Here is an 11,881-nt window from a genome sequence, read left to right as displayed (position 1 = left end):
TGTGTGCTGAATTATTGGCTGAAGGTCGTTGTGTGAGCTCATGAATTCTGCCTGTCTAGTTCACTAGATGATTATATTGTCAGTGATTCCATTAATTGGTCTCATTGTGTTGACTATGCTAGTTTAGTTTTTGTGAACCCTAGTAATTCATAGAGAAATCATCCATAGAGGACTCGCTTAGTCCAAGTAGCTGTCTCCTCGTTTATTTTCAAGACTTGCCCAGTCTTTTGTATATCCCTTAAGCATTAGGAGCCTTTTTCATTATAAGGGCGATGAAGGCGCTAGCCCAAGCCCATCCTTAGGGGACTTGCTCAGTCCAAGTAGCATACCCCTCCTTTGTATAGTAGACTTGCCTAGTCTTTTAGACGCCTTTTAGATATTAGAACCCTTCTCATTGCAAAGGCTATGATGGCGCTAGCTGGAGCCTCCCCTTTTAGAAGACATACTTTGTCTCAATAGGTTGTTTCCCTCTTCAGAAGGCAAGCTTTTTCTTGTTTAGAAATTTTTTCCTTTTTTAGGAGATCTTCTTGGTCCCATTAATAAGTTGTACTCCCTTTATTAAAGAAAGATTAATCAAGTTTTGGATATTCTTACCTTGGTTATCATTGTAAGGGCGATGAAGGAGTCATCCCAAGCCCCTCTTTTAGGAGAAATTGTTTAAGTCCTGTAGCATCCATTTCTCTTCTTTTTAGAAGACTTTCCAAGTCTTTCAGATATCCATTTAGACATGTTTTATCTGATTGGCGTTTCATTTGTTTGTGATCATGCTAGTTTACTTGTTTGTGACCACGCTGGTGTACCTGTTTGTGAGCGCGCTAGTTTACTTGTTTGTGAATCACACCTGTTTACTTGTAAGCATCTTTATCTCGGAATATATTTCGAACTACATTGGCTTGATCATCTTCCACGAGGTACGTAGTGCAGCTTGGGATCCATATCCCAAGTCCAGCCAAACTTTTTGTAAATAGTGTTTTAAACCTTCTTCAAAAACCTTCAAAATCTTGTTTTCAAAAGATCTTCCCCTAGGGTTAGGAGTTTCTTTTGATATGGTGTTTGATTGTTTGTTTGTTGTGTGCTTGTTTTAGAGTTAGGGGTCTGTCCTAGAGTTATAGGAGCGCCTCCGTTCGGTCAGTTGGCGATTTACATCGCCGACTAATGACTAGGTCTTGAATACGTTAGTGATCCCTTTGTTTTCCTTAGGAAACACATCCTAGTTACACATAGGTTGTAGGAACCACCTGCATTAGCTTAGGGCTAATCTGTATTTAGTTAGGGCATATAGGGTGTCCTAAAATCCACAATCCACTGTAATTTAAATAATTGCATAAAAAGATGTAATAACTAATCCGGTCTTTTAGGTCGTGTCTAGGATAGAGGTTTAGATGTCCTAGGCATCATAGCTTAGAATAGGCGCGAAGAACTACGTTGCCTTGATTCTCGTGGAGGCGGAGATACGTAGGCTTCTTTGGAGTCATCTTTGCTCTCAGAGTCGTCTTTGCTGCCCTTCCCTTCCTCTTCTTTGCTCCACCTGGCCTAGAGACCCATTGAAGAGGAGGAAGCAGATAGCAAGAAGAGGAAAGAAAGAAGTAGCCATTTGATAAAAGAGATTATAGAGATGATGGTGTGAAGAGAGTGTTGAGAAGGCTGGGTATTTAAAGGCTAAAAACTAGGGTGAGGTATTGACACATAAGAGGTGGTGGGTGAGAGATGGAGTGCCACTCTTCTCTGTGCATGGCTCCTCGCCCCAACCGTGAGCACTCTGGTTGCCGCATTACAAATTCCAGAGAAGAATCCAAAACAAGGTGCCACTCCTATTTCTCCCGAGGCTGAGCATGTGTCATGCTTGAGCTCGGGTCATGGATTGAGATCCTATGAATAACCTGGGCTTGGGCCTAAGCGTGCTTAGGCTTAGTCCTGGGTCAAGTGTAGGCTTGGGCTCTAGATGGACCATATAAAGTGTGGGCTTGCACTTGGTCTATGGCCGAGAATGGTCCTGGACTTTGAGTACATAGATAAAGGTTATCTAAAGACACATGTCAATATGAAGATCATTGTGCTAACATTGTGCTTAATAATGTAGGCACCTAGATGTGTAACACCAAGATTTTAATGTTATCTCGACCCTTCTTGGTGTCAGTGATCAACCGATTGCTGTCAGGATGCAGTCCAAAACCAGCTAGGTTGTTTTTATGTGTGTGTGTGAGAGAGAGAGAGATCATACCCACTCAGTACATATGATCGTACCATTCGATAAAGATCAACACAGATCATGATCAACGACCTAGTTTCAATCTAAAAAATTTTAACTGCCCCAATCGCTCTTCTTCATCATTTACGTGTGAAGTCCAAAGTTTGCCAAAAAGCAGTACTAGAGCACCCAGCCCACGCCCGGCATGCAAATGGTGAGTCCTATTGCCTGACACTTGTAGAATGACATCTGCTTTAAATGTAGGAAAGAAGAGCGGAGGCATACTTACTTGTGCGACTCGGGTCGGGTTGAAGCCAACCTCAACCCGACTAGATGCACCCTTTTTTCCAACCCGAACCTGACCCGACCCGATTTCCAACCCGATGAGGTTCAACCTGACCCGACCCCAGAACCCCCTTTTTTTTTCCAACCTGAACCCGACCCGAGTTGAACTCGACCAACCTGAGTTTTTAAGCTTACAAAAAAAATGATAAAAAATGTCGGATTCCACTCGGGTCGGGTGGCCCAAATCCTCAACTCAAACCCTATCCAAACTCAACTCGGGTTGGGAAAACTCGACCCGAACACGATCCTACCTGACTCGACTTTTATTATTATTTTTTTTTTCGGGTTTAACCCGACCCGAGTTGCACCCCTAGGGATACTTATTGTCTCCTCTTTACTCATGACCTATGCAGGACTAAAGTACTTTTAGCCTTTCCATAAGCATTAATTTCTACAACTCCTTCAAACACATGTTCCTAAGAAAAGAACTTTTTATTTTCAAAAACTACTTTCAAAAGAGAGATGCAAGGGCTAAAGAAGGGCTCTTGCATAGATCACGTCATTAAGTGCAACTGAATTCAGTTTCTCAACCGATTTTAAAAATGACATGGATCTATTCAAGGGCCCTTCTCCCACCTTGCATAAAGAGGACCCTTGCATCTATCATTCCTCCTTTCAAATTACATTCATTTTTTAAATCTCCAACATAATTCCTACACATTTGATGGTAAATACGAAGACAGGTTGGGTGTTGATAACTTTTCCCAACAGACAAACTAGACAGGTTTTCCCACCGGGCACCTTCCTATTAACAAGCCAACACTTAATTACCAAAGAAATGAAAACCAAGCGAATCGAGGCACCGATAAAAGAAAAAAGAAAAAAGAGAATCCTTCAGTGTCTATTTGTTCGGTGTTATTTTGATCGTCCAACGTAGATTTTATATCAATCATCTAACCATCCACTTGTCTTTATGACAAAAATAGATGGAATATTTTTAGTAGACTCTTACTTTTCGTCTCTGTCATCTGCTTAATTAAATTCAAGGGATTTATACTACTAAGACCTGTACCTGTAAAATATATTAATTCCGAGTACTCGTTGTGCAACATTTGGCCAAAAAATAAAATAAAATAACCCGTACAAGGAAAAATGATTTTAGGCAAACAGTCAATGACTTAAACTAGCGTCCATGGCAAAAGGCCACACAGGCTAACTTTTCAAAAGATTTTGTGGTCATTCACGAGGTGGCTGCTCTGACATGCAACAAACCATCCGTGAAATGCCGCGAAATGCCTTTAGCCATGGACGCTAGCAAATCCCATTTAAAAACATTTTCTTTATTGGCCATTTGATCATTTCCAAAGGGTGAGTTTGTTCGCAAACAAGGGTAGCTTTTGGTAATCCTCTACCAACTGTGAGTGGCATCCGAAACCGGATTTTTATAAAGTGGGCACCTTGTTTTGTTTACTTCTTACTTCTTTGGACTACCCACCATAACTGATTTATCATGCGGCAACACGAGTGCTCAGAGATGCGACAAAGTACCATGCAAAGCACCATGCAAAGCGAAGAGTGGCACCCCATCTCTCACGCATCACCTCTTATGTGTCAATACTCTCCCTGGTTTTTAGCCTATAAATACCACCCCCATCTCAACACTCTCCTCACACCATCATCCCTTCTATCAATGGCTACTTCTTTGTTTCCACTTATTGCTATCTCCTTCCTCCTCATCAATGGCTCTCTAGGCCAGATAGAGCAGACAAGAGAAAGGGAAGGGCAGCAAAGACGACTGAGAGAACAAAGCGAGTGCAGGATCCAGAGTCTGAGTGCTCTCGAACCCAACAGGCAAGTTGAGGCCGAGGCCGGCCTTACAGAGCATTGGGACGAAAATAACGAGCAGTTCCAATGCGCGGGTGTGGCTGCCACTCGATATACCATCCAACCCAAAGGCCTCCTCTTGCCCTTTTTCTCCAATGCCCCACAACTCTCCTATATTGTTCAAGGCACGTCTACTATATATCTCTTAAACATTAATCTTTTTTCTCTATTGTTATGATCCTTAAGAATAATGTAGAAATAACTCTGACCCTTAATTAAAAATATGTTTATATTGATGTAGGTAGGGGAATCAGTGGACCGGTCATACCTGGATGCCCTGAATCATTCCAACAGTTTGAACAATCTAGACAGTCAGAACAAGAACGGGGCCAGAGATACAGCGACCAACACCAGAGGATCCAACATTTCCGAGAGGGAGACATCCTCGCCTTTCCCGCCGGAGTCTCTCACTGGTGCTACAACGACGGTGAGGAACCCGTCGTTGTCGTCGTCGTCCATGACACCAGTAGCAATGCCAACCAGCTCGATCAAAATCTCAGAGTAATTAACCCAAATTAAGACATCCTTTTATTATTAATAGTAGTAGAACCCCATGTGCAATGTCATCTTCATATGGTATCAGACCCACACCATAGGATTATCCAAAAAATCATTTCTATAGTATGATCCTATTCCTAGCCCTCCCATCAATAGAGGAACTGCATATTATGAAAACCTCAGTAGATCGAAGGGCTGAGATGATCCTATGGAAATAATTTTGGGGAACAAGCTATTTACTTTGTCGCCCACTGTATAGTAAATATAAAAATATAATAATAATGGATTATACTATCTTAAACCTTATAAAACTTCCAAACTCTACAACTTAAATCTTTTTGAGTAATTGGTTTGTTTCATGAGCAAAAGAGACTGATTATTGTTTTGATTAATCTGATGAATTGATGAAGAGATTCCAACTAGCCGGTAACGAACGATATCAAAGCGAGAAATCCCAACAGTACAAACGCGAGCCTTCCCGCCGAGAGAGCTCAGGTAATGACAATATCTTAAGCGGGTTGGACGAACAGACCATATCGGAGGCCTTCGACGTGCCCCTAGACACTGCAAGGAAACTCCAAAACAGGGATGACAAGAGGGGCAATATCGTCCGTGTTGAAAATGGGCTTAGAGTTGCAAGACCACCAAGAAGCCAAGAGGAAGAAGAAAGGAGGAGTCGTGAAAACGGGTTAGAAGAGACATTTTGCAATAGAAGGCTCAGGGAGAACATTGCGGACCCCACCCGTGCTGACGTGTTCTCTTCTCAAGGTGGACGTCTCGCCACCCTCAACAGCCACAAGCTCCCCATTCTCCGAAATCTTCAGATGAGTGCTGAGAGAGGAGTTCTCTACAGGGTAAGTTATTTATTAAGCGCACAAACCCATCTTGTCTTTTCTACAGTAACCTCTGACATCTCTTTAAATAATAAAAGAAGACAAGATGGGTTAGTGCAATTTTCAATACATGGTTGTGGCAATATTAGAAACCTTATTATATCTAAGTAGTATGGCTTGTTCTTGAAAATGACAATTATGTCCCACCCACATTGACCAAAATGCCCTCAATGTGTGCAGAATGCTCTTGTTGCACCTCACTGGAACATGAACGCCCACAGTGTGGTGTATGTGACCAGAGGAAATGGGCGAATCCAGATAGTTGGAAACCAGGGGAACACAGTGTTTGATGGTGAACTCCATCAAGGTCAGCTTCTGATCGTCCCACAGATGTTCGCGGTCGTGAAACAGGCTGGAAATGATGGGTTCGAGTGGGTCGCCTTCAAGACCAACGACAATGCCATGACCAATCCGATCGTCGGAAAGACCTCGGCTCTCCGAGGTATGCCGGAAGAAGTGATAATGAATTCTTATAGGATCTCAAGAGATGAAGCAAGGAGATTAAAGTACAACAGAGATCATGAGATGCAGATCCTTTCTCCAAGCCGCCGCTCTTCTGCGTGATGAAAACGGAAATCTAGTTTTTTTTAGTTTCTGTTTGCGAGGCTAGACTAGTGTGAGAATGTTATGAGAGTAAATAAAGCCTTTCCTGTGTGTACTTAGGCTACCTTCTATCTATAATAAAACAGACTTTTGCTTGCTACATCCTATCCTATGTATAATTTTTTCTCTTTTCCTTTGGTATACATCTCTTCCTACTTACACAGAACCCCTCTTTTAATTTATCCGTCTCGTGTGTAAAATAAGACAAAACTAATGGTTTCTTAACTGTCGTGCCCACCCGATCAAAACATGATGTGCAAAATGGCAGACCCACATTAATGCAGAGGCTTGGTTTAGAGATGGTTGGCCAGACTTAGATTTGATAACATCTTCAAGTAAAATCAACTATGTTCTATATTGTTCATTTTTCAAATATTTCATTTTCATCTATGATTGGCCAACACTTCGAATTTATTGCCAACACATGTGTGGTATCGTGTTCAACACGACACCCGTGTCCACACGTGTCGACACTCCTTTAGATACTTTTAGATGTGTTGTTAGAAGTGTAAGCAACTTTATATGCATGTGTGTATGAGTGTGACACTATTTCTAGTTTTTTAGGGGTTTCCATGTCAGATACCTCGGATCCGTGTTGAAACTCGGTCGAAACACAAATCATGAGTATATGTACTATCTATTTTAGATGTGTCTCCGTTTCTAAACGGTTGGAGAATGCTGAAAAGACCTTTGAGGTAATGAATTGTAATAGAAATGAAGACAGGGTGAAATATGCCACCTATATGTTAGAAGGGAGAGCTCGTCATTGGTGGAAGGGAATCCAAAGAAAATATGAGCACCATCGGGGACCTTTCACTTGGGCGACGTTTCGCACCGAGTTTCTTGCGAGATTCTTTCCTCGCAGCACTCTGTACCGCATGCATCAGGAATTTACCCAGTTGGTGCAAGGAGATATGACTGTAGATGACTATGAGGCGGAGTTTGATAGGCTAGCTCGTTTCGTACCTTCTTTGGTACCTGATGACGAAGCCAAGAGAAATAAATTTGAATTTGGATTAGCAATGTATCTAAGAAGGGGATAGTCGGATCTACGGCCCCTGAATCTTATGAAGATTTAGTAGAAAGGACAAAGAAACTTGAAGCAGTTCATCAGGAAGCTAGAGCCTATGCTCAAGCTAATCAGAAGAAAGGAAATAGAGAAGGTGAAAATAAAGGACAAGCTCCTAGGGGATCAGCCCCGAGTCAGCAACCGCCCAAACCTCCTGCTTTCAAAGAGCCTAGAGGAAAGCAAGGAAATCGTGGGGGCTATCAGAAGAAGTCAGCATCGAATAGACCAGTTGCCCCTAAATGTGAACGTTGTGGAAAGAACCACCCTACTGAGACTTGTCGGTGGAATACTGGGGCTTGTTTCCAATCTGGTGAGATAGGCCACAGAATTGCAGAGTGTCCTCATCCAGCAGGAGATGCCCAATCTGTTCAGGGGACACCAACTGTTCGAGCTCAGACAGTTCAGACTCAGACTATTCAGAGTAGAGCTGCACCTGTTAATTCTCAAGGGCAGCAAAGGAATGAAAGACCTCCTGTTCCAGCTCGAGTTTATGTTCTCACTCATCAGGATGCTCAGGCTGTTGGCACAGTAGTATCAGGTACTTTGCCTATAGCATCCTCTTATGGTTATGCATTATTTGATTCTGGTGCGACACACTCATTTGTTTCATCTGCTTTTGCTACACTACACTGTTTACCTACTTCACCTCTTGATTATGATGTGTGTGTTAGCACCCCAATAGGAAAAGAAATTTTGACTAACCGAATTTGTAAGATGTGTCCTGTCAGAATTGGAAATAGGGAACTGTTAGCAGAACTTATATTGCTAGATATGTCTGATTTCGATGTGATTTTGGGTATGGACTGGTTGTCTACCCATTATGCTTTAGTAGATTGCTATAAGAAGGTAGTAAATTTTGAAATACTGGGAGAAGAGAAGTTTTGTTTTGAAGGGACTGGAGCTCACTCAACTTCTATGGTTTTGTCTGCTATGCAAGCTTGTCGACTTCTAATACAAGGTTGTGAAGCTTTCTTGGCCTCAGTAGTCGAGGTCAATGATAATGAAATGAAGATTGAGAATATTCTTGTGGTTAGGGAGTTTCCAGATGTGTTTCCTGAAGACCTTCCAGGTCTGCCTCCGAATAGAGAAGTTGAATTTTCTGTTGACCTCGCTCCTGGAACGGCGTCTATTTCTAAGGTCGTATGGCACCCTTAGAAATGAAAGAATTGAAGACTCAATTGGAAGAACTCTTAGAGAAGGGTTTTGTGCAACCCAGTGTTTCACCATGGGGAGCACCAGTGTTATTCATTAAGAAGAAAGATGGAAGTATGAGATTATGTATAGATTACAGGGAATTGAACAAGGTTACTATAAAGAATAAATATCCGCTTCCGCGGATAGATGATTTGTCTGATCAATTGCAAGGGGCATGTGTATTTTTCAAGATCGATCTTCGATCAGGGTATCATCAGTTGAGAATCAAATCAGAAGACATTCCGAAAACGGCCTTCCGAACTCGGTATGGCCATTATGAGTTTCTTGTTATGCCATTTGGTTTAACCAATGCCCCGGCAGCTTTTATGGATCTAATGAACAGGATATTCAAACCTTTATTAGACCAGTTCGTAGTTGTGTTCATTGACGACATTATGATATATTCTAGGAGTCAGTATGACCACGAGCATCATTTGAGAGTTGTTTTAGAAATTTTAAGAAAAGAGAAGCTTTATGAAAAACTGAAGAAATGTGAATTCTTGCTTGACTTGATCTCCTTTTTGGGTCATGTGGTCTCTAAAGACGGTGTCTCAGTAGACCCAAAGAAGATTGAGGCAGTAACATTGTGGAATAGGCCGAATAATGTTCTTGAAATTCGTAGTTTTTTGGGATTGGCGGGATACTACCGTCGTTTTGTTCAGGACTTTTCACGTTTGGCTGCCCCTTTGACCCGTTTGACACGGAAAGGGACAAAATTTGTTTGGTCTGAAGATTGTGAAAAGAGCTTTCAGGAATTGAAAAAGATGCTAGTTTCTGCTCCCATCCTAATCTTGCCTGTTGGCGGAATGGAATTTGTGATTTACAATGATGCCTCGAAGAAAGGCTTAGGCTGTGTGTTGATGCAGAATGGCAAAGTGATTGCGTATGCTTCACGTCAGTTGAAACCTTATGAAGAGAATTATCTGACTCATGATTTGGAATTGGCAGCGGTGGTGTTTGCCTTGAAAATTTGGAGGCATTATCTGTATGGAGAACCTTGTGAAATCTTCACTGATCATAAGAGTCTGAAGTATATCTTTACTCAGAAAGAATTGAACATGAGACAGAGGCGTTGGCTAGAACTATTGAAAGACTACGATTTGATCATAAGCTATCACCCTAGGAAGGATAATGTGGTAGCTGATGCTTGTAGACACCCCATTTTGACCGAACCCTAAGAGCCTAGTTTGATTAGAAAATCTTTCAAATAGATGATCTAATGTCCCAAATCATACCCTAGTGTAGGTTAAGATCCCAATTAAATCCCTTTAAAATTTCGTCGAAATCCGACGGTTTTTTGCTTTGTCAACGAGTGTAGTAGGTAATGTGGTGTAGTCTAATGTAGCAGAAAGGGGATGGTTTATCCAGTCCGGGGGTAGCCCAGTTAGTGTATTTTTTGCAGTAGGGAGGCTGTCGCAGGTAGCTTAAAGGAATACGAAATTATCTTTTAATTTTCACTAAAAGCTTTTTCTTATGTACCACCTTTTTCAACCGAAACCATGTGAACATTTATAAAAAGAGGTTGTTCGAAGGAAACTGAAGGGGCCCGAAAAATTTGCCCGAATATCTATAAATAGACATTAGCTTGCAAGAGAAGAGAGAGCTCATTTTTTTTAGATCTCGTTTTTTTTAGAAAACCCTAGCAGAGCGAAATCCCCAAATCCTCGAAGTTGAAACCCTAAGTTCTTTTCTTCTCCGATTAAATTCGTATTCTCCGGTAAGCTCCAGTGAACTCCGGTTAGTTCATAATCTCTTCTAAACTTCGATTTCTCCTCTGTTAGTTATTAGGTTCATTGATTCCCTTATTTTTCATCAATTTTTGAATCTATTGCTTCTCAAACCCTATAAGTAAAGCTACAAATGCTAGATCGTCTCCTTCTCTAGCTTCAAATCTTTAGAAACCCTAACTCCATTTGCTATTCTCTCCGATCATTCTTCTCCGATCTCAAACCCTAACTCATTCGAAACCCTAGATCAGTGCTTTTAAACACTAGATCTGATCTTTCTTCATCTAAATCCATTTGTATACTTCTTAAATTCCTCATTTCTTTGGTTGAATCTCATCCTTGCTAAGGATCTAGACCTAGTTGTTCCTTGCCTTCGTTACTCTCATTTTTTTCGATTGTGGAACCCTAACAGGAGAAATCTGTTCAATTTGAGTGAGGCTTGATCGTTTCAGAGTGTTTAAAAAAAAAAAATTTAAAAGAGAGCAAAAAAAAAGAAGGAGATCGAACAAGGAAGAAGTATTGGATTTGCTATTTTCAGGTATTATTTTCATGAATCGTGTAATTTGTTTTGTTACCTGTGTTGATCATACTCATCTTAATAGTTTTGTCTATGTTTTTGAATCATTTTCAGTTTAGAGCTTTGATAGATCAGATGTGTCTCTTATAATTTAGCTAATTATATACGGTTTTAGAAAAAATTCTTGTGAGCATATACTTTATCTAGTTATTTCTTTTGTTAAAAAAAATACATGTGTACAGTAGTGATGAAAACAACTCTGTTTTCTTTCGCCTAATCTAATTTTGCTTGATTTGAAAATTTTGGATGAGTAATCAATTAAAATTTTTTGCTTGGGAAATCCACTAGATGCACTGGTGACTTCTTCATGATATGTTAGTGATCATAATTTTGAGTTCCTAGCTTAGTTTCATGCTCCTATGAAAAGTGCTTGAACTGTATATGTATAGCCTTGATATCATCATATGCATAATATGATTTTTTTAGAGAAAATGATTTGAAATTTAACTACTCTCAAGTTGAATTAATTACACTAGCAGGTTCAGGTAACTAGTTATTGGCGTGCATTTTTTTTATGATGATAAATATGTGTATGAGATAGGATGCTTTAGTTGTAATGTTAATTTTCTGTCAGATTAGAGATTTTTTTTTATGGATGTCTAGGTTACTTCTTTTAACTAATTGAAGGTCAGATGTATGAAGTCCTGTTGATTAAGTCATTTTGGTTTTGTCTTTATTGATTTTATTACTTTAATTTCTTTAAAATTCTGCTAATATAATAATTTACCTTAGCTTTAAATACCTTGGCCTATAAATTACACTTGTTCATAGATAACATGCTAAACCTTTCATTTGATTCATGGATTTAACAAGCTCATGGATTCTTCAGCTGTCTGTCATTTTGAAATATGTCATCAACCTTATCAGTTAAAACAATGATGAACACACTTGTTTGTTGTAGCAAGAAAGATAAGTTGAGCTGTGTGGACCCCGATCCGAGATAGAGGTGAGGGAACGAGTACC

General features: G+C 40.4%; 2 protein-coding genes across 2 annotated transcripts; both read left to right on the top strand.

Annotated features, from left to right (window-relative positions):
* Nucleotides 1-4,130: 4,130 nt before the first annotated feature.
* On the top strand, nucleotides 4,131-6,451 carry LOC143860287 (cocosin 1-like). The gene is made up of 4 exons (XM_077370856.1): nucleotides 4,131-4,482; nucleotides 4,599-4,858; nucleotides 5,266-5,709; nucleotides 5,929-6,451. The coding sequence occupies exons 1-4, from the start codon at nucleotides 4,164-4,166 to the stop codon at nucleotides 6,310-6,312; spliced, it is 1,407 nt and encodes a 468-aa protein (XP_077226971.1). The 5' UTR covers nucleotides 4,131-4,163; the 3' UTR covers nucleotides 6,313-6,451.
* Nucleotides 6,452-7,049: 598 nt separating this feature from the next.
* LOC143861264 (uncharacterized) lies at nucleotides 7,050-8,575 on the top strand. The gene is made up of 2 exons (XM_077372208.1): nucleotides 7,050-7,325; nucleotides 7,388-8,575. Exons 1-2 carry the CDS (start codon nucleotides 7,050-7,052, stop codon nucleotides 8,573-8,575), a joined length of 1,464 nt encoding a protein of 487 aa, XP_077228323.1.
* The last annotated feature ends 3,306 nt before the right edge of the window (nucleotides 8,576-11,881 follow it).

This window comes from Tasmannia lanceolata, unplaced genomic scaffold, assembly GCF_043159265.1.
Source record: "Tasmannia lanceolata isolate RefF3 unplaced genomic scaffold, GAP_Taslan_0.1 ptg000037l, whole genome shotgun sequence".
NCBI lineage: Eukaryota > Viridiplantae > Streptophyta > Magnoliopsida > Canellales > Winteraceae > Tasmannia > Tasmannia lanceolata.
Note: the sequence above shows the minus strand (reverse complement) of the source record. Positions and strands in the feature narration are given on the sequence as shown.

What these genes read in the sequence shown, in the direction of transcription:
- LOC143860287 (XM_077370856.1), top strand. Translation starts at nt 4,164, where the DNA reads ATGGCTACTTCTTTGTTTCCACTTATTGCTATCTCCTTCCTCCTCATC. An exon ending in ACTCTCCTATATTGTTCAAG is followed by an intron (nt 4,483 to 4,598) that starts GCACGTCTACTA and finishes ATATTGATGTAG; the next exon opens with GTAGGGGAATCAGTGGACCG. An exon ending in AGAGAGGAGTTCTCTACAGG is followed by an intron (nt 5,710 to 5,928) that starts GTAAGTTATTTA and finishes CAATGTGTGCAG; the next exon opens with AATGCTCTTGTTGCACCTCA.
- LOC143861264 (XM_077372208.1), top strand. Translation starts at nt 7,050, where the DNA reads ATGAATTGTAATAGAAATGAAGACAGGGTGAAATATGCCACCTATATG. An exon ending in CTCGTTTCGTACCTTCTTTG is followed by an intron (nt 7,326 to 7,387) that starts GTACCTGATGAC and finishes GTATCTAAGAAG; the next exon opens with GGGATAGTCGGATCTACGGC.